Here is a 22,221-nt window from a genome sequence, read left to right as displayed (position 1 = left end):
CTCCTGTCCCTTGTTCCCTGGGAGCAGAGCCCGATCCCACCTGGCTCCACCTCCTGCCAGCTCCAATCCCCCCCGGCCACCCCAGCCGAGCTCCACGGTCACTCAGCACAAAACACGACTTTAAGACCCACCCAAGACACCTGAGAGACTCTTAAACCCCCTCAGGTGCTCCCATCACCTGAGGCAGGATCGGTATCTGGGGGAGGAACTCGAGGTTTCCAGGGCTTGGGGACTGTTAAGGAGCTGGAAAAGCTGCTGGAGGAGTTGGACGCCGTCATCCTCCTTCAGAAAATAAACAGAGAAATGTCACTCACTGTCCAAGTGCCATCAGCACAGACGCTGTTGTCAATAAATCAGAAGTATCTAGGAACAGCTTGAACAACTTTTATTTTTTTTTTTTTCCTCCTTTAAAGTGCTTAAAACGTAAATAACAAGCTCTTTATAAACATTAGTTGCAACTATTAAAACATGAAACGCACAGAACCCACTTCCTTGGTACGTGAAGTACAGGGAAATCAACAACTCCAAACCCCCCCTGGTGCTTCTTTTCCCGCTTTGGGATGTTTTGCCACCCCACAAAACACGAAACACGCGGCGGTCTCTTCACGGACGAGTCGTAAGGCTGAGTCTACGCTTGGGAATCCACATCTCTTCAGGTTTGTTCCAGTTTTAAAGGATAAACCCCGGTGGTTCTTCTGGCCCACCCTGTGACCAGAAGGAGCAGCCAAGGAGAAAAATAAAATCGCTCGGCCGAAGTTCTTGAGAAGGAAGAAACGGGACCCTGGGCTGAAAAGGAAAAGCAGAGCAACAGCACCCTGCTGGAACCACGTGGAACGGCCTGGAAAAACAAAGTCCAGGAGAAAGGCAAAGCCACAGAGGGATCCTCATGGCTGTGTTTAAACTGGAGCCAGGGAAAAGCTGCTGCTGGCCCAGCGAAACCTTGCGGGCTGCTGGGTTCAGCAGAGAGGAACAGAGCTCGGTGTGGCTCCAACAAGGAGCAGGAATTCTGCTCCTGCCCCTGGGCAGGCAAATAAATCGTGAGAAAACGGAGATTTAGATCACTAACTACGAAGATAAACCCCAGACAGAACATGGGCAACTTGAGAACATTTTCCCCCACACACACCAATTCTTTTCCTCATCCCTTCCCTCCACAAGGTCCTCAAAACCATTTCCCTCTGGGAACTTCTAACAACAAATCAAACAGACTCTGGTTTCAGTGCTGTGGTGTAGCCAAGCTGCTGCTCTGATGGACAGAATCAGTCTGGGGGGGGTGGTGGGAAAAGCCCCACATTTTCAGGACAGGGGGGTGGAGAAACAGAGAACAGAGACAGGAGCACCTCTAAGGTGCCTTTTCCTAAACACAAGTCAATTTGTAAATACCTCAGGACTTCCAAACACTGGAGGACAGACACGAAACACCCATCACTGCTTGTTCCTTCTTGCAGCTCCTGCCTCACACCCCACGCCAAGGTACCTGTGCCAGACCCTGCCTTGGCCTGTGGAGATGGGAGGGAGCAGGGAGTGCTGGGAAGGCAGGGGATGGAGGGAGCATTTATTGCTGGAAAGGCAGGAGATGGGGAAGCACTTATTGCTGGAGAGGCAGATGATGGAGGGAACAGGTATTGCTGGAAAGGCAGGAGATGAGGAAGCACCTATTGCTGGAAACACAGGAGCTGAGAAAGTACCTGGAAAACTGAGAATTGCTGGAAAGGCAGGAGATGGAGGGAGCAGGTATTGCTGGAAAGGCAGGAGACAGGGAAGCTCCTATTGCTGGGAAAGCAGGAGGTGAGGGAGCAGGTATTGCTGGAAAGGCAGGAGTTGAGGAAGCACTTATTGCTGGAAAGGCAAGAGATGAGGAAGCACCTCTTGCTGGAAAGGCAGGAGTTGAGAAAGCACCTGGAAAATTGAGAATTGCTGGAAAGGCAGGAGATGGAAGGGGCAGGTATTGCTGCAAAGGCAGGAGGTGAGGAAGCACCTACTTGCTGGAAAGGCAAATGAGGAAGCACCTATTGCTGGAAAGGCAGGAGATGGGGAAGCTCCTATTGCTCTAAAAGCAGGAGATGAGAAAGCTCCTGTTGCTGGAAGGGCAGGAGACAAGGAAGCACCTCTTGCACGAAAGGCAGGAGATGGAAGGGGCAGGTATTGCTGGAAAGGCAGGAGATGGGGAAGCTCCTGTTGCTGGAAAGGCAGGAGATGGGGAAGCTCCTGTTGCTGGAAAGGCAGATGAGGAAGCTCCTATTGAGGAAGCTCCTGTTGCTCTAAAGGCAGGAGATGAGGAAGCACCTCTTGCACGCCCGGCTGAGCTCTGAGAGCAACATCAGATATTGGAGTGCAAAACATTCAAGCTTTGGCTAAAAGGCAGAGCTGACTAAGGCAGTGGGGGCCGAGGGAGGGTGGTGAGACACGATGGAAGAGGAGGGGAGAAGGCAGGGAGGAGGTGCAGCGAGAGAGATCCTTAGAAACGCTGGCACTCGTGTGTGGGGAGCACCTCCAGAGCCAGCGCTGCCGGGGGAGAGCTCCGAGGAAGCAGATGTGTTTTTAGGGAGTGGGGAGCCAGTGTGGGATTCTCCTGGGAGATTTTGGCTCTACTCCTCCCCCTTATTAATGCCCACTTGAGCTACACCTGCCCCTTCTCCTGGCCCTCATTCCCGTGCCGTGCTGCTTTTCCAAGGCTGGGCTGAATTCCAGCTGCCCACAACCCCTCCCTGCCCGCCTTCACCTCAAAGGAAGAGCTTCTGGGGGCTCTCAGAAAGGGAATGGGGTGCTCAGGCCATTGGATCTGAGGCACAGAGATATTTCTGGGACTTTCTAAAAGGGGAGAAACATTTTCCTTCTGAGCCTCAGGTCTTATCCCAGAAACACAAAGGGAGGAGGAACACAAAGACAGGACGGACAGGTAGAGAAGTGCAAACCCTCAGATTATTCCATGTGAGGGGCCAAGGCAGGCAGGAATTGGAAGTTCATGGCTGGTACCTTCCCAGGTAACAAATCCTCCCCCTCATATGATGGTTTAACCAGACAGGACCAAACCTCCCTCTCTCCTGACCCAATACTGTCTTTACCCAGCTGAATTTTGTCTTGGAATATTTGGCCTGCTCTTGCCTCCCTGTGTCATCTCCTAATCTCTCTGCCTCCCACGTCCCATGAGCTTCCTGTGCAGAATTCCTGCCAAGGACCCAAAGTACCTGCACACAGGGGTGGGAAGGCTCTGCATGTAAAAATAAACTCACTTTTTCGGGTGAGCAGGAAAACAGAAGAGAAACCTGCCCCAGATGGGCTGTGTGGAAATGAGAACTGGATTTCAGAGAACTGGGTGGGAAACTGCTACTGTCCTATGGCAAAAGGCACAGTTTTTCAAAGTCATGGCATACATGGAAGAAAGGAGAGAAGAGTATGGAGGTTTTAAAAGAATCCAGTAACTTTGGGAGACAGAGAAGAGGAAGATGCCTTACATGTCAAGACAGCTCAAATCCCACACCAACCAACCCTCCACCACTTCTCTAGACAAAACCCTGGCAGGATGAGAGATGCAGCCACATCCTTTCCATCCCCCTCCACAGCAATTCCAATGCCAAATCTGTGCTGGATTCTCATTAAACCACATAAATCAGAGCCCTTTGGATGGTCCCTCCATGGTCAGCAGCTGGGAGCACTCAGCTCCCAGCAGAGCTGGGCCCAAGAGATCCAGCAGTGGCACGTGGATGTGATCCAGCAGTGCTCGGCACTAACACTGGCTGGAAGTGGATCTGCCAGGATTCCTGGATTGTGAGCTGTGACAGGGAGTGTCTGGTGGGAGCCTGATCCCACAGGATGTCATGCAGAGGTGGCCAGCTGGTCAGACATCCATGAACTTTGGTCCAATGGCATTTTCCTGTTGGGTTGGGAAAGACAACACTGAGCCAATGATGGGGGCAGCCATGGAGAGCAATTCCCATGGAATACTGAGTAGAAAACTGAGCTGTGGTTTATACACAAAGGAGTCCGTCCCCCTGAGGCACAGCCAGGCTGGGGATGGGTTGGGTGGGGAGCAAGGAGCTCTCATGGTGCACAAACCATCACTTTTCCATGTTGCAAGTTGAGTTTGGAGGAACTGAGGCAGCATCACCGCTCTGCACCCACGGAGTGAAGGAGCCAACACAGCTCATGCTCAGGCAGTGACACTGGATCAAGTCCTTTGTGGCCTCCAACTCCACTGCTGTCCCTTTGTGTAGCATCTCCCAGCGGTCAGGAACTGGCACAAACTGGAGCTGGCTCTTCAGACACAGACCCTTCAATCTGGGGGGTGAATGGGGCAGGAAGGGCAGGAGGCATCCAACAACAGCCCCGCTCTGCAGTCACCAACCTGCTGGTAGATGTCTGAACATCCCCGCTGTCCTCCACCAGTTCAACATCATCCTCCAGTCAGGGGACACCGCTTCAGAAGACAGGTGAGGAAGAGTGTGGGCAGAAGAGCAGCAGCAGCAGGATGAAGTGTCGTGGGCGAGGTGGTTTTCCAGCTCTCAGATGTCCATGGGCCACTTAAAGCACTGGCAGGGTGAGCGCCCGAGAAGATGGCACTTGGTCACAAGGACAGGAACCTAAGGAGGCATCTGCCTCATGTGGAGGGCTCTGCTCCTCCCCATAGGGTGCATGACTGCCCATCACTCACCCTACAGTTCCCTGGAGCCAGAGCTGGGAGAAGCTTGGGCTGGGAAGGAGCAGACAAGCCTTCCCTGCTAAACTCTGCGAACAGAAGCCACTGGAGCCCTCTGGGAAGAGGAAGGGGGGGGAGTGCAGGGATGTTTGCAGCGTGGTTACTGGAGAAGTGCTCTAGGCGAGTGCTGCTGGTCTCTGGGCAGAGGTTACTTGGTGCTGCCTTCCCCCAGGGGGATCTGCAGGAGGGTGGGAGACTGTTCCATGATGCGAACCAGCAGCCGGTCGATGTAGTTCTCCAGTTCGTGGATGTGCTCCTCCTTCTTGCTCAGCTCCATCTCCCTCTGCAGCAGCAGCTGGATGAGCTCGTCGTGGGTCAAGTGGTAATACTTGGCTGACTGGTCCAGCACGGTGGGATCCTGTGGTAGAAACCAAGAGGAACATCCAGTGAATCAAATTAAACCCCCTGCTCCCTTTAAGGTTTGTAGGGTGCAGCGACAACCAGACAAAATCCTATTTTTGTGTCTGCCTTCTTTCCAAATCTGGAAAGCAGGGAAGCAGGACCCACCCAGACCTCACCCCAGAAAAGCTGAGGTGCTCATAACCCACGCCCTGAACTACCTGTGGCACCACAAAGGGTGCAGCAGCGTTGTCCTGGTCTAGGGGGAGGTGTCCCTGCCCACTGCAGGGGGTTGGAACAAGATGGTCTTTTAAGTCCATTCCAACCCAACCCATCCCATGGTTCTACAACCAGGGATTCACTCACACACTGCACAGTAAAAACCCCCAAACCAAAGCAAGCAATGGGAGAACAACGGACGGGGTGAGAAGGTCCAGACACCAGGCCAGGGAGGAAGGGAGGCTGGTGGGAGTCTGACACCCATCCTGAGCAACCAGGACCCAGGATTAATACTCACCCCGTGGCAGGACCCTGTTCTAACCTCCTCCAACACCAGTTCTTTGCCCCTGTGGAACACCTGGATGAGGTGTGAGTGCAGCTCTCACCTCTCAGGTGGGTTCCTACCTTTAACTTCTTGGGGTCCGTTTTCTCCGGGTGGGAGGTCGGGGCCACGGGCTGGACGCTGCTCGTGGTGACTGTCCTCAGCTTCTCCAGGCCATTGCTCAGGGCTGAGGTCAGGCTGGACCTGTGCTGCTGCTTCTTCTCAGCAGAGACCTCCTGCACGGCGGCGCTGATGGGCTTCACCGGGTGGGGACTGGGGACAGCAAGGTCGGGCAGTTATAACACCCTCCCGAGCTGGGGAGAGGCACTGCTGCCTCTCCCTGGGGATTTTACAGGGATGGAAACTGCTTAGAAGCTCGAGACAACACCTAAATCCTGTGTGTCTGCACTGCCCAAAGCTCTCCTGCTCCGAGGAGAGCGAGGAGAACTGGTACCTTGTGGAGCAGGCGGCCCACGGAGCCATTTCCACCCAGAGAGGAGAAAAGGAGCCCCAGGACACGTGTTTGGCTGAGACACAACAGGCCCTGTGTCCACACTGGGCTCACTCCACACTGGGAATGCTGTGGCTCCAAACTCCCACAGGCTGCCGGGTGCTGGGGCCCAGGAGATCAAACCCAGGTCCAGTGTGATCAGAGGCTGCCCAGAAGGGCATTTTGTTGTCCAGGAGCCCCCAAAATTAGAGTGGGGGGGTCACCACTGATGCTTCAGCGATGCTCCAGCCCAAGAGTTGGGCTCCACCTGCCTGGAAGCCACCACAGAATTCGTCCCCCTCCACTAGGCCAAAAGGGAGAGTGAGGAGTCAGCTGAGGGGGAATTATCATTCTCATTTATTTTTCCCTCACTTTTCACCCAAAAGGTTTTTTTTTTTCTGGGTTTAAACAAAGTCTGTTTGCTTTTCAGCAGGATGGAAAGAGAAGTGACCTGATTCTGCCTTCCTGCAAGGAACAGGCACACCTGAGCACCATCCCTGGGATGGAAAGATCCAAACATCTACCCAGGAACTCTGCAAAGCCTCTGCTCTCAGAGGGGGCAGCAGCCACCCTGCAAAGGGTGACAATCCCAACTGCTGTGTGTCCAAACGGGGCTGGTGTCCTCGTGCCTTGCTCATGGTGGGGGGATCAGGATGTCCCAGACTGTCTCCCCGTCGTGCTGATGGTCTGGAAGTTCTCTCCAACCACCCTGATGCCTCCTGCCATCCATGTGTTAGGAGAGGACAGCACTGGTAGCCACTGGTAGATCCAACAAGCCAAGGGATCAGCTTCCTTAATGAGGGGAAGTGGAGGGGCAGCACTGATCTCTTCCCTCTGGGTGGCAGGGACAGCACCCAGGGAATGGCTGGAGCAGGGACAGCCCCCAGGGAATGGCTGGAGCTGTGCCAGGGCAGGCTCAGGGTGGATCTCAGCAGAAGGTTCTTCCCCCAGAGGGTGGTTGGCACTGCCCAGGCTCCCCAGGGCAGTGGGCACAGCCCCAAGGCTGCCAGAGCTCCAGGAGGGTTTGGACAATGCTCTGAGAGACAGGGTGGGATTGTTGGGGTGTCCTGGGCAGGGTCAGGGGTTGGACTGGATGGTCCTGGTGGGTCCCTTCCAGCTCAGGATACTCTGGGATTCTATGATCTCTTGTCAGAGCTGTCCAAGCATGTGGACAGAGCCCAGGGTTCCTGGGCAGCTTGAAAGATGAAGAGGGCTCCCATGGACCTCACTGGGAGCCCACTGAGTGTCAGGGCTTGGAGGAGGTGCCTCAAGAGCTCCCCACTGGGGACCAAACCTCTGCACCAGCAGAGCTGTAACCACCACACTACAGACGGTCCAGCAGCTGTGAGGAGAACGTGGGGGGAGCCACCAGGACTCCTTATCACAGACCTGAAGATAAACAGCCCCAAATATCACCATCACCTGGTGCATCCCCACAGCCAGGGCAGAGACACCACAGCGTGTCCAAACCTTGGGACCAAACTGGCATAACTCTACGAGAACGGAATCCAGCCCTGGGGATGCCAGTGGGATAGTCTGGATGCATTCTGAAAGCAGGGGGACATTCCCCACTGCAAGTCTGGCCACAGGCCCATGGCCAGTGGGAATGGTCATTTCTGCAGAGCTGGAAAAGGTTTTTTAAACATAAATCCCAATCCCATTCTTTCCTGCTCGGGGGGTGGTGTGTGCAGGGCTTTGCCCCCTTCATTTGTCACCCTGAGGGGATCCAAAAGCTGGAGGCATTCCTCCCCCTGCACCTGCCCCAGGATGGTTGGCAGCAGGTCCTTCCAGGGGAGCAGAGGCTGTTTCCCACCCCACAGCCAGCTCTGAAGTTCTGATGGATCCTCCAAGAAGCTGGACCCGTTTCCATCTGCTGGTTGTTGAACGGGAACTGGAGAGAACTAATTCCTCTCACTGAGTGGACCCAAGTCCAAGGTGGAGCTCAACAGGTCAGGGTGAAACCTCTCAGGGTGACAGTGGCCCAGCCCTGTCCCCCCTCTCTCTGAGCCAGCCTTGCTGTGTCACAGCTTCACCGACACTCCCGAGGTCACTGCTGAGCACAGTGACAAAAATTCCTCTGAAATTAAGTCTTTATCATCCCATTAAAATGCTTCTCACAGGGAACAAGACAAGAAAGGGCAAATCCCAGGGAATCAATCTGCTGTGGAGCTGCACAACTGCTGGACTCCCCCAAGGCAGTGGAGTCCCTAAAGGACAGTCACAGCCTGTCCCTGAGGTCCCACCTGTCCCAGGGATGTGACCAAAGTCCCCTTCCCAGCAGTGAAGGCACCATCCCACCCTTCTTAAAGAGACAAGGACCCTCCCCACACCTCAGTGTCACAGCTGATGCTCCAGCACCCCCCTTACCCCAGTGGCCACACAAGGTGACCAGCAGAGCCCTCTGGCCACTTGGGAAGGGGACATGGGACCCCACACCAGGCACCAACTCCTCCTCCACCTGATGGAACAAAAAGACACTTTTGTCCCAAAAAGTGTCCCTAAAGCCAAGTCTTAATGCCTGCTCTAAGGTTGAAGGTTTTTCCTTCCAACTTTTTTTTCTCCCATACCTTTTCTTGTCCATGTGCCATCCTAACAGGAGATGAGATTCTGGGAAAGGGAAGCCTGGCCATGAGGACCTGGAAAAGGTCCCTTCCAGCTTTCCCCTCTTCACCCCGTGACAATTATCACTTCTCCCCAATCTTACAGAGCACTGCAGAACCTCAAATCTCTCCAGAGACACCTGGAAGCCCTTCAAAGGCTCTTCAATCACAGCAGCAGGTATTCAAAACACAGTAAAGGAACCAGAGCAGAGAAGTTCCAGGACTTCTCAGCCGTGTGTCACGACAGAAACCAGCACTGATAGGATGACCAGCCCTCAGGTCCAAGCCCATTGCCATCCCACGAGCCAGCCAGGCCTTGGATGGATGCACAACCAAGCTTGTAGATGACCATGAGCTCAGCACTGCCTCATTTTACCCTTTGGCACTGCAGGACACTTCTCTTTCCATGAAACATGGCAAGGTTCAGGAGGTTTCTGTATCCCATCCCTGCAAATTTTGAACCAGGTTATCTGCTGCAGGATGAATAATCCAATTAAAAGTGATTTGAGGATCTGGCCTAAATAAGAAGAAAAAATATCCAACAGCCCCAGCTCTCGCTCCTGAGATCATTTTGCTCCTCAAACCTGCACTCAAGCCAAGGAAGGATCCCATGATGAAGGGCTGGAGCTCAGCTGAGTTCTGCTGGCCCAGCCTCCTGCCCTTTCTCTCCCCAGGGCTGTGACCAACATTGTTCTTGGGCCAGGTGGGATTTTACCATTTCAGTTCCCCCGTGAAGCTCCTTGTGCCTCATGATCAGCAAGGCTGATCAAGAAAATCCCTGCTAGAGCTGAATAAATCACTGTCACAGCTTGATCCTGTGGGCAGACAGAGCCCAGGACAACCTTCTCCTGCCCAGGCAGAGCAGGGGAGGGAGTACCAGGAAAACTTGATGAACTGAAGGACACAGAGCAAGGCTCCATGCCCAAAACTCACCATCTTTACTTCACAGCTACAAGCCCACAACTGGCCTGGGAGGAGGAACATCCCCTTCTTTCCACCACAGTTCCCCCATTCCCATCCCTGTTATCCTCAAGGCTAAATCCCACTTGCCTCATAACCAATGGGCATCTCAGCAGGAGGGAGGGGAGAATTTGGTCCTGGTGAAACCACACTCTTTTTTTTTTTTTTTTGGGCTATGGAGAGAAGAAGGGTTTTTTTAGTACCTGCTGGGCATTCCAAAGGCAAGAAACCAAAGCTGAACGAATGGAAAGGGAAGGGGCAGCAGCTGTGCACATGCCATGAGGGAACTGCCGGGAGCTCTCCTGGCAGACATGGAGAAAGGCATTTATTTCTGCAAGCACGGGGAAGATGATGGAGCCAAAATTAGCACTGAGGGAGATGCGGGTGCAGCGGCTGAATTTTCAGCTGGGGGTGGGGGGGGTCGTGGATGCCTCCAACCATTTTGCCCTCCTTAGGGAAAACACAGGACACCAGTGGCCAATCCGTGATCCCAGAAAGCCAAGGCTTCAAGCAGTTCAGGCTGGACTCCCTGGGAGCACGGGAAGCCGAGGGAGGAGGACCTGCAGCACCACACGGAGCTGCCGGCGCCGCGCCGGGGTCCTCTCGTCGTCCCCCTGATAAGAGCGGGACGGGAGTCAAGGGCTCACCTCTCCCAAAAACAACACACCCTTCGCCTTCCCCGGAGTGCTCACCTGGTCGTCTGCTGCAAAAGGGGCTTCTCAGCTGGCTGTGTCTCCCTGGGCAAAACCACGAGCGCTGAAGCCTGTGTGTCCCCGGGCTGCGGCCAAGGGCAGGGCTGGGCGGCTGCGCGGCTGGAGGCGGCGGGGACCCCGCTGCTGGCGGGAAACACGGCAGGGCAGGGGAAACCAAACTGCTGGGGGTTAGTGGCAGCCACGAGGAAAGGGGTGGAGGAGGCCAAGGGCTGGCTGGCATGCGGGGAGGGAGGCTGCGCGAGCGGGTGCCCGGCGGGGTTAGTGGGCAGGAACGAGGCTTCCTCGTGGAGGCCGGCGAAGCTCGAGGGGCCCCGGTCAAGCTTTTCGGGCAGCGCGGCTTGAGCAGGGAGGGGGTCTGGGGGTGTCTCCACAAAGGGGTTGCCTGGGGAGTTCGGGCTGAGGGCCAGAGTAAAGGGGTTTTTCGGGGATGGAGCTCCCTGCTCGTGCCTCTCCTCCGCCCTGTCTGGCTTCCAGAAATCCGCCTTCTTGAAGTCTATCCTGCGCTCTGCCGAGTGCCACGGCCCCTCGGGCTCGCTGCGGGGGGGTCTGCCCTGCTCTGCCTCCTCAGGAGGGCTGGCCACTGCTGTGGGGGCACAAGGCTCAGGCTGTTGTCCCTCTCGCCCCTCACCATCATCCCATGCCGGCTCCGGCCGGGATGAGCTCTCCCTGCGTGCTAACCTTGGGCTGAGAGCAGCGGGATGAGCAGCTGCCTCCTGCTCTTCCAGAGCCGTCCAGAACATTTCTGGCTGGCCCAGGTCTAGCGTGGAAGGTGGGTTTAGTCCTGAAATGCTGAGCTCCTCGGGGAATGGCTCCTGTTTGGAGGCCATCTCCCACTTGGCACTGTCTGTGGGCCCCATCTGAGGGGACAAGCTCCAGCTTTGCTCAGCACCCGACTGGCCTAATCTGTCCAGGGAGAACTTGGATGCGCACGTCTCGAACTGCTCAGCCGCATCCGTCTCGTTCATCTCCGATGCCTCTTCCGCCAGAGAGGTATCCCCTTTTCCCAGCTCGCTGGCTCTCACTGTTGAGTCCCCAGATTCAGCATCCTTGGAGATCAGAAACTCCCTCCTGGCTTCGGTGATGTCCACTCCCAGGGCAGGCGGGCTGGGAGATGCTGGGACAGCAGGGCTCGCTGCTCACATGGCTCCTTGGCAACTCCACATCTGCTTTTGGGTGCTCTGTGTCTTCCCCTCGCTCCTCCTTGCCTCGCTGTGGGCCAGGAGCCTCCTCCTCCTCCCCGTCCCCTCCAACACCAGCAGCTGCGAACCACCGGGGAGGTTTTGGGGGCGGCACCGCCGAGCCGGCCACGATCTCCTCCCGCTCTTGGGTCCCCGTCCATGGGGAGAGGACGACGTGCCTCTCACGGATGTCAGAGCTGAGCTTTACGAGGCTTTCACTGGCCTCCAGCCTCATGCTGGCCTGGAGCCGGTACACCGACGTCCGGATGTCGAAGGCGCCCTCCTCATTCCCGGCTCCCTGGGGCTCCGTCCCCGGCTCGGGAGGGGCAGGGAGCGGCCGTGCTGCCACCCGTGGGGGCACAGCCACCACGTTGCTGCCTGGCAGGGTTTCGGGGCCCAGCTCGGGGGGGAAGGGGGTCCTGGGCAACACGCGGGCGGCGGCGCGGGACGCGCTGCCGGCTCGAAGGCGCCGTCGCCGAGGAAGGCGGGTCTGAACACGCTGTCCTGACCCACGCGCTCCTCGGCCACGCTTTGGGTGCTCTCCGAGGGCTCAGGAGCAGTTTCCGTGGCGATGGTCATCCAGCCATTTGTCCCTGCACTAGAGGATTCCTCCTCATCGCTGTCCCCTCCCTCCCTAGTGTTACTTCCAGCTGTCGAAGCCTCTTTTTCCGCGGCGTTCCCCGACGCAAACGCGGCTGTCCAAACCATGGGCGTGCTGCTCTTCCTCCTCCTCCCCACGGACCCCGCAGACACGGGGCTCAGCACGTCCTCTATCACCGTGGCCTCCTGGGTTGTGCTCACCAAGTTGGCCCCCACATCTAAACTGGAGAAATTTGTCCAAGACCGAAGAGCCGCGGGCATTTCGCCGCCGATCTGGGAATCGGCCTTTTCAAATCCTTGCGCCCCCTTCTCGTGGGCTGGCTTGGCCGCTCTCTCCGTCGGGCTGGCGGCATCGGCGTCGTCGATGAAAGCCATGCCCTCTGCTGCCAGGGAAGCAAAGAAGTTTTCCTTCTTCCCTTCTGGCTTGAGCCTGCTGGTGGCAAAGGCATCGAAGGTGTCGTCCCACTCCGAGAGCGGCGGAGGGACGGCGGGTTCGGTGTCCGGAGGAGGAAGGTCTCCTTGTGATGGGGGAGTGGTTTCAGGAACGGGGACACCAATGCTTTTGGCTGGAGACTCCCCCTCTGGGTCTGTGTGCCTTAGGGAGGCAGAGGGACTGCAATCCTCAGAGGAATAAAAGCTCCCAGCGACCTCTGGTGAAGCATGCGGCCCACACGGGAAACTAGAGAAAAAGTGAGTAGGTGAAGGAGAATTTAGTACCTGGTCAGCGAGGAGGTCCTCAAAGAAGGGATTGCTCTGCAGGGAGTTGAGGAATGGGTTGGTGGGGCACAAGCATCCGGCCTGGCTGTCTCCAGTAGCGGGAGGGAGGTTAGAGCTTGGCATGCGAGCGAGATGGGCAGGAGGAAACGGGGCAGGGGAGCAGGGAGGAAAATGAGAAGGAGCATCTGAGCTGGTTTCTACCTGAGGAGACACTTCCAGGCTGTGGAGGGAAGACAAAACAGTCCTCCTGGTTAATGCCGTGACAGAGCTGTGAGCACACACCACACACACCACAAACGCTTCGGTCCAAGCAGTGCAATGACCAAACACATTCTCGGCTCTTGTTAGGCAGGGCAATGATTATGGAGTCAAGGCGTGGAAAGGGCATGCACGACACAAAGGAAAGGGCAGCCCTTCTCCTAGGACAGTCCTCCACATTCCCCTCTCTGCCTCAGCAAGCTCAGGAGCCTGAGAGGTTTTTCCCACCTCCTGCAGCCCAAGGACTCGGCTCAGATTTTGGTCCCGACGTTGGTGCCCCAGCCAAGGGCGGGTTGTGCATGAGGAGCCAGGCTGGGCTCCTGGGTCGGGATTACTTGAACCAGTAAAGGCACACAGGAGTCTTTCCCAGCTTACCCCAGTCCCTCATGACTTGTTTTCCAGCATCACCAGGATGGCAGCAGACACGGAGCTCCCCCTTGCACAGGATGGGGGGGAGCACAGCTCCAGGTGGCCAAGGAACAAGAGCCAGGCAGGAAGGAGCAGGATGGGACCTTGGCTCCATTCTGGACTCTGCCCAGCCTCCCACATGGCCTTTGTCATGTCACTTCTGGCCTCAGATCCCAAGATGCCTGGAACCCCATGGGGAACCCATGGGAGGAGGAAGGGATTCAGCATATCCTGAATTCAGACTGTCAGTCCCCTGGAGGAGGCCAGTTCTTTGCTGCCTTTTCAAGAGGGACTACACTGACCTTTCTTTGGGATTTCATTGATCTTCCTTTGGGAACAACTCCAGCAATGTGCATCACCACCCCCAAGGAAGCCTCACCAGGCTCAATGGTTTTCACATCCCAAAGTGTGTGGTGTGAACACTCCACACCCCAACTGGTGCTCCAACTGCCACTCCCCCTCCTCCTGAGCCCCCATCCCCTCGACTCACCCTTGGAAGGAGCATTCCCATCTCCAGGATAGGGGCACTCAGCACCAGAACTGATCCATCGGGATTATGGCCACAAGTTTCAGAGCTCCCACTTTTGCTTTGGGAGGAGCACGGACATGGATCAGCCAGCACTGGGCATATCAAAGTTTAACAAGGAATCAATAAATCAACTGCTCTGCCAACATCCCACAGGGTCTGTCCAGCCCTGGGGTCACATCTTGGGATTTCCCTCCTGAGCTGCTGGAAGGGATGGCAGGAATCACCAGAAGATCACGGTCAAACACAAAATCAAGCAAAAAAATAAGCTGCTTGGGCAACTCTTTTCCCATCACTGTGGATGCACAAGACGCCTTGGACATGTTTTAAAGCACAAAAATGCCATCTTGAGGCAAAAGTTGACGCTGTGGGATGGTGCAGCCAGCTGGTTTTGAAGCAGGAAGGGCGACGTGCTGGTGGTGCCCCTCAGACCACATGGGATGCCCCAACCACGTGGCCCCACTTCTCCCCACTCCTGGCAACTTCACAGGCCCCCCCCTCATGCATCACCCTTGGAAAGGTGCTTATTTATGCCATCAATGGCACCAAAATCCCCTTATCCCAGTTTTTAGGTAGGGAAAACATGGACAGGAAGCAGCCAGGAGCGACCAGCTCAGGTCCGGCACCCACCGGACACCACTGAGCAGAATCAGGAATCCAGGGACACAAAAAGTCTCAAACTCTTAATTTCTACTCAAACCTGCAGCTCACTTGTGGGCAGAGACAGCTCGTGGGTGCCCTCTCCTGCTGTCACTAAGCAGTGGTGGCCGTGCCCATCCCGGTCCCCAGACAGCTCCGAGGAGTCTCCGTGTCCTCTCCTGCTCGGACCAGGATGGAGGAACCACCGTGGGCAGCCCAGCTCTTCACAGGTGTGCACAGATCTCCAGGAGAAGTGATGGGAGAAGCTGATTGACCCTTAGGCACAAACCACCCCAGAGAGACCAGGAGCCTAGTCTCTGCTTGGAAGCCAACATCTCCCAGCATTCCCAACCCGGGAATCGCCGTGTGGTTGCACCTTTTTCCCTAAGCACAGCTGCTCACGACCCAAGGGAGCTCACAACATCCACAAACGGGTTTTAACAGGGCAAAACCTGGCACATTTTTCCTTTCCAGCTGGAAAGGGAAGGTGGCAAAGTCCAAGCTGGACCACCACGGTGTCAGGGTGGTGCCCTCCCTCTGCTTGCCCTGCTCCTTGCTGGCACTGCCTTTCGTGGTTTGGCCCAGATGAAGATCCATGATTTGTGACTCTGCCTAAACATCCCTTAGTGCTGAGTAAGAGCATCCAAGGCCTGATCCAGCTCTGCTGGGCTCCAGAGTATTAATCAGCTGCAGGCTCCTTAATGAGCACTCCCCGCTAACGACCTTCAGAGCTGCCAGCAGGCTGAGTGGGTGAAGCTCCTTCCTCAGGGGCTGGTTGATGCCAGAGCAGCCCCTCGCCCCAGACTGCACCTCCACAGGTGGAGGAACAGCCTCGAGGTCTCCTCAGACCCACCCAAGATGATCCTGTCTTCATTCCCTGGGTCATCACAGAATCATGGAATGGTTGGAGTTGGAAGAGAGATTAAAGATCATCCAGTTCCAACCCCCCTGCCCATGGCCAGGGACACCTTCCACTAGCCCAGGTTGCTCCAACCTGGCCTTGGACACTTCCAGGGATCCAGGGGCAGCCATAGCTTCTGTGGGCAACCTGTGCCAGGGCCTCCCCACCCTCACAGCCAACAATTCCTTCCCAATATCCCATCTAATCCTGCTCTCTGGCAGTGGGAAGCTATCCCTGTCACTCCAGGCCCTTGTAAAGTCATGATGAGGCTCATGGGCTGCTGGACTTGCTGACAATGGCTAAATATATAAAGACAGAATTTAAATCCATCTTTTTTTTTTTGTCAGATTCCAGTTTTCCTGCTCTAAAACCCCCTATGGAATTTTCCTTTCTGTCCTGGGTGAGCTCCCAACATCCACAAATGGGATTTTTCCTGTCCCCATTCCTGCTGGGACCCACCAGGGTTTGCTCAGGGGCTGCACAAGCCCCTCTCAGCTGCAAACTCCAGGCAGAAGAATCATGGAATTCTTTAGGTTGGAAAAGCCCCTAAGGATCATCCAGTCCAACCATTCCCCCAGCACTGCCAAGGCCACCACTGATCCCTGTCCCCAGGTGCCACATCCACAGGGATTTTAAATCCCTCCAGGGATGGGGACTCCAACACTGCCCTGGGCAGCTGTGCCAGGGCTGGACAGCCCTTTCCACGAAGGAATTTTCCCCAGTATCCAACCTGAACCTCCTCTGGTGCACCTCGAGGCCGTTTCCTCAGAATCTGTGACTTTCCCCAGAGTTTTCAAACTGCACCATCACCCTTCAACCCCTTTCCTTGGCACAAACACCTCTGTTTCGGTGACCAGCCTGGAACTGGCAGAAAACCTCTCTCCCCACGAACAATCCATCCCCCAAAAAGCCCCTTTTCCCGTTCTGCCTGATGCTGGAAGTGCTCGGGGAAAGGAGGAGCGGAGGACGGCGGATTCCTCTAGAGGGAAACCTCCGCTTGCAGCAGCCTGGTGGAAGCTCTTTGCAGCACTGAAACGCTGACTCACCCTCCTCCTCCTCCTCCTTCCTTCTCCTCCTCCTCCCATTCCCAGCACAAGGCTCTGCCAGCCAAAATAAATAGCGGGTACCTTTCTGCCCTCGTTTATTTGTTTGGCAGCACTTCCCAGACGTGTTTTAGCCTCTCAGCAATAGGGGGAAAAAAAAAAGAAAAGGAATAAAATATTGCTGAGCAACCTCCTGATGGGGAAAAAAAAAAAAAAAAAAAAAGAAAGTCTATTGGAAACAGCTTGTTCAATGCAGGGAGATTTTTCCCTGTGGATCCCAGCCTGGATTTCAGGCTCAGGGCAGCGCCCCAGCTCTGCAGTGACAGAGCACCAGCCCCAGCCCATCTGCAGCAGGGTGGGTGACTCTGCACCGGGGAGATAAAACGGCACATGCGCTGGAAAAGCCGGAGTTTGGGGAGGGCAGGGATAAATCCACCCATGAGATGCCGAGGGGAAGAGCTGTGCTGGAGCTCGAGTGGAAAATCCCTCCTAGGAGGGCTGGGTCCAGGGATGCGCTGTGACCCTCCCGCTCACAACCTGCTTTTTGCTCCCTTTTTCTGTATTTTTGGGTGGAAAATTGGGGTGCTGGAGGCTCCTGCAGCAGCTTCAAAGCCTGGCAGGGAGCAGGAATTTCTTCCCACCGGCAGGAGCAAGATTGGTGCAGAAAGGGGGTTGGGAAGAGATGGGTATGGCAGCCCAGGACATTTTCCTGCAGGGTGGGAACCCAAGAGGGAATGAGTCAGGAAAAATAAGCAAATGCTGCTTTTAAATAGGGATTCTGGGAGTGAAAGAACTGGATTTACCCATAATAAATAATCTATAACAATTATCTGTGCAATAACCACTTTACTTTCCCCTTGGGCCTCACCTGTCCATCATCCTGATTAAAATGGACAAATCCTCCTTTATAAGCATTTGATCCCAAAACCACAGGAATAAAAAACAATTAAAAGAAATCCTGGGTAGCAGGAGCCCCAGATGCAAATTTCCAACCCCAAATCCCACTTTCAGGAGTTGGGCTGTGCTTTACCTGGACAGCTACAAAGCAGATTTGTGTCATCAGGGCTGAGCTGGTGCCAGCTCTGGATCCGACTCACCATCCTGCTCCGTGTCCATCCCCAGGAAATGCAGGCTCAGCAGGAAAAAGGGAGGTAGAAGCATTTTAAGAGCCATTTCCAGGCTCCTCACACTGATCCCAGCTCCATCCCTATGACTGATCCCATGCAGGCTCCTCTGGATGCAAGACCTGTGCCAGAGGTGTGATCCTGATGGCTCCCACATGGATTCATCCACTGTTATCCACGACATGCTGGTTCTCACATCATGGCCTTCATCTTCCTCTTCATCAAACTCTGCAGCTTCTCAGGTTCTGCTCTGAAATTCCCTGTTAATGGTGCTTTGGAGGGAGCTGCTCCCACACATCCACGTTTAATCCCACCCGGTCCAACACTGCCAGCCTGTCCTGTTCCAACCACTCCAAACCTTCCTCCCATTTCCAGCACCTAGGAAATGTATTTTTTAGGAGTACATTGAGAAACAGTGAGGAATTTGAGTCACTGCTGGATCCAAGGGGATGGACTCTGGGAAGGGGAGTGACAGAGGAGGTGGGGAGGGATTTTACATCTTCCCCACATGAAAGAAGCAAAGAGGGAAGGGGTTTTAGCCTGAAAATGGAACTAATGCAGCTATTTTTAGAAGCCAGAGCACAGTTTCTCTCTTTTCCTACTGCCAAGATGCAGCCCCATTTTATCATGGGGATTCACACCACAGGAAGCAGGACCTGCAGAGCTCTGATAACATTGTAGGCCAGCCCGAAAAACACTCCAACCGATTGTTTTAGCCCCAGGCTTTGCCTCAAATAAACCTGCTGAGCTTCTTCCTCACACACAAAACCCTTGACCACCCAACCTTAAAAACAACAAACCCCAAACAGTCTTTTATTCAGCCTCCAAAGGGCAAACACCATCTTCCTACAGCTCCCATTCAACCCAGCATCAAAGCCCGGGAGCTCACGTGGATTAGCAAAGCCAGGGAGCTGCTCCCCCTGTCAAGAATCAAGATAAAAACATGTGTAAATAAGGGGCTGAAGGCTGAAAAGTCTGGTTCTTCCCCAGACAGGTTTGCTGCTCCAGCTCACGTGCTGATGGCTCAGCAAAAACCACCCAAAAGAGAACAAAAAAACCTTCTTATGAAGCTGAAGTTGAACCCAGCCCGAAGTCAGCAGCTCCTTATTTTAGCAAGGGTGTGTTTTGCAAGAGCAGGCGTTTAAAGGCGAGCTGTGCCGAGCTGGTCTTAGCTGCAGGCGAGTTTAAACCTCAGCTGGAACCATCCCTCTAATTACAGACCTTTTTAACTAATTACAGGTTGAGGTTTGGGGTCTGATTTTGATGCTCTCACGCCACGCTCGGCTCCAGGGGAAACTCGACCTCTCCATGGGGAGCACAAAGGTGAGGAGATGCTGCTGACAGGAGCCACAAGGTTGAATTTCCAGAATCAGCAGAGCAGGAGGGAAAAAGTCCTTTCTGCAGGTCAAAGTCAAAGGCTTCAAACTGCTTCGTTCAGAGGCTGGCACTCTCCAGAGCAAAGGTTAATCCATCTTCAGCCCTACAGGTTACACTGGTACCTGAACAGCTCCTCCAGCTGCAGATGGACATCCACAGAACCCCCACAGATCACAGAATCATGGAATGGTTTGGGTTGGAAGGACCTTAAAGACCATCCAGTTCCACCCCTGCCATGGGCAGGGACACCTTCCACTAGCCCAGCTTGCTCCAACCTGGCCTTGGACACTTCCAGGGATCCAGGGGCAGCCACACCTTCTCTGCCCAGCCTGGGCCAGGGCCTCCCCACCCTCACAGCCAGGAATTCCTTCCCAATATCCCATCTAACCCTGCCCTCTCTCTGTGTGAAGCCACCAAGACCTAATAAGCTCTTTGACAGCTTTGAGGTGACTCAGAGTCGAGGTCCACGAGGTCCCTCCGCGTGAGGAAGGAGAATAAAACCAGAGTTCTGTGTAATTAGAAGAAGTAACAACCTCGTAATTAATGGCCAGGAAAAATGAAGCACCAGGACGGAGACACATCATCTCCCTGGGATGATGGAAAGGCCACTTTTGCATCAGGTCACACTCAGGCACCGTCTGCCACCACGTGCCACCTTGTAACACTTCCCAAAGCTTCTCATCTCCCCCACTCCCAAATCCCTGGATGCTGGGAGGGAGAAACCCCCTTCCCAGCCAGGCAGCTCCAGCGCTTCCCCATCCTCCCTTAAGACACTCCTCCCAACATCCACTTTAAATCCCCCCCTGCTCCAGTTTAGGCTCATCATTTCCCACTTTCAACCGCAAACCGCAGTTAAAACCCGCTCAGATGTCCCCGGACGCCCCAAAAAGGGGCTCCTGTGAATTCGTTCCCTCCATCCCGTGCCGCTTCGAAGCCGCTCCTATTTTTGGGAGAGAGAATCCCAGCCCGAGGAGCTGCTGCCACACACGGCTCATCCAGGTTTTTTCCTCTTAAGGCAGCCGGGATCCCTCGGCAAAGCGACTCCCGGCAAAGCTCGGCCTCGGCTGAGCTTGAAATTAAAACTGTGAGAGCACTGAAGTGGATTTTAAAAAAAAATAAAAATAAAACACGGAGTGAAAACCCTCTGGGAAAGGAGGAACAGTGGGAATGTGTCCAGCATTTGAGGAAAGGCGGGGAGTTGTTAGAAACCAGCAGAGTTTAAGGGCACCTCTGTGATTATCCACTGGGTTGGATGCTCCGGGAGCCAAATTCCAGCTGGAATCGAGACATCCCTGCCTTGGAATCGGCTGTGTCCATCAGGGCAGCGGGGCAGGCACAGCTGCTGCATCAGGCTGGAACACACAGCCCTACCTGCCTCCTTCCCAGAGCTTCCCAGCAGGAGGAAACACACTGGTTTCTCACCCATTTTCCAAGGAAAAGGCTCCGGAGGGAGTTGCAGAGGGCAGCTCCCATCCCCTTCCATCCCATCCTCTCCCATCCCATCCCATGCTCACAGTGCTTTGCTGGCTGGCTCAGGCAGCTTGTGGAGTCACTGCCTGGATACAGCAGGATTATTAGGGTTTGATTTTTTATTCTAGGACTTAAAGAGCAGGTTTATTATCCCCAAATGAGACGGAAAAATTTGAAGAACAATCCTGAGCAGGAATAGTCTGTCCTTCCTCAGTGACACGATTCACAGACCAGTGTCCTTCAGGCTCAGCCACAAATCTTGCACTGGCACCAAATCCCTACCAGGGTTTCAAGTCTCCCAGGAAATCATGGAATCACAGGATGGTTTGGGTTGGAAGGGACCATAAAGATCATGTTGTTCCAATCAGGGACACTTCCCACTATCCCACATCGCTCCAAGCCCTGTCCAACCTGGCCTTGGACACTTCCAGGGATGAGGAATGAAAAACCCATCCATAGGAATGCAGGCATGGCAGTCCAAGCATCTCCCACGTGTCTGGAGGATGGAGCTCCCACACCTGCCTGGTCCTTCCCATCCCATTGTGCCAACCTTCTCTCTCCCATGACAGATTTTTGGGGGGAAAGAGCCTCAGGCCTGCAAGATGGGATATTCCTGACCCAGGGAAGCAGCTCCCACCTGCCTCAGTTTCCCCAGCTCTGCCCAGGCTCTACAAGCACACTTTGTGTGGGGTGAGGAGAGCGGGAATGAATTTAGGGAGTTGCCCCTGTCCTGAAGCCACGCTGAGGGATGTGCTCATCCCTTTAAAAGGTTTAACCCATGTGGGAGCCTGTTTAGGTTGAACAAACCACCAGTGGCCTCCTCATTAAAGGAGGCTTAGACTGAATTCAAATCCTCCTGCTCAATAAATTAGGTTAAAGTCAGCCCAGATTAGAAAACCCCTCTAATAAATCAACCTTGTAGATCCAATCAGCTCTCGACTCCTGGTTTTGTTTGGTTTTTTTTCTGGCTGTTTTTAACTCATTTCCTCCCTCTCCCTCAGGGAGAAAAAAAACTTCAGGACTCCCAGCTCAGCTCCTGGGGGCTCCAGGGATGGACACAAGTGATAAATTCCTCACAGAAACAGCACAAACATCACCCTCTGTGTGCCACAAAGACAAGGCTGAGGATCTGGAGGGATGAATCATCACACAGAGCGAGAAGAGTTAGAGAGATTCGTAATTGGAAGAAGGGAAGGCTGGGTGGGATGGGCAGAGGAAAGAGCAGGGTTGGGATTAGTTACTTTGGGACTATTAATAATATCTCAAGCTATCAGGAGGTTAATAAAAATAATGTGACTGTGTGTCATGATATCCCACCTCCCGCACTGACTCCCAGGGGAGCTTTTTTAGCTAATTAAAGGATAATGATCCTTTATTTCAAGGCCACAGAAGCCCTTGGTGTGACCACACCGAGCCTCACCCTGCAGAGGGAAACCTCTCCATGAAGGGGATCCCTCCGTCCCTCCCAGGTGGAAAACACACCCCACGAGGATAAACAGAGTTGGTCTGTGGCAGAAGCCAGGAGAGAATCCAGGAAGAATCCCCTTCCCTTTGAGACATCCAAGACCAAGGAAGCTTTTTCCCTGCAGTGACCTTGCCTGAGCATCAGGGCCAGTGCTCCGCTGATCCCAGGAGCGTTCA

The 22,221-nt window shown here is 54.6% G+C and overlaps 1 protein-coding gene across 1 annotated transcript in view; it reads right to left on the bottom strand.

Annotated features, from left to right (window-relative positions):
• Positions 1 to 368: 368 nt before the first annotated feature.
• Positions 369 to 22,221, bottom strand: part of RAB11FIP5 (RAB11 family interacting protein 5) — a 39,127-nt gene continuing 17,274 nt past the window's right edge. Inside the window, 5 exon segments of the mRNA XM_050321029.1 lie at positions 369 to 5,054; positions 5,660 to 5,849; positions 10,319 to 11,466; positions 11,468 to 11,976; positions 11,979 to 12,796. Coding sequence (XP_050176986.1) covers positions 4,845 to 5,054; positions 5,660 to 5,849; positions 10,319 to 11,466; positions 11,468 to 11,976; positions 11,979 to 12,796 — 2,875 coding nt within the window. The 3' untranslated portion in view covers positions 369 to 4,844.

Source organism: Myiozetetes cayanensis, unplaced genomic scaffold (genome assembly GCF_022539395.1).
Source record: "Myiozetetes cayanensis isolate MyiCay16 unplaced genomic scaffold, myiCay2020 scf26, whole genome shotgun sequence".
Classification (NCBI taxonomy): domain Eukaryota; kingdom Metazoa; phylum Chordata; class Aves; order Passeriformes; family Tyrannidae; genus Myiozetetes; species Myiozetetes cayanensis.
This window is presented reverse-complemented; position numbering and strand designations above follow the sequence as displayed.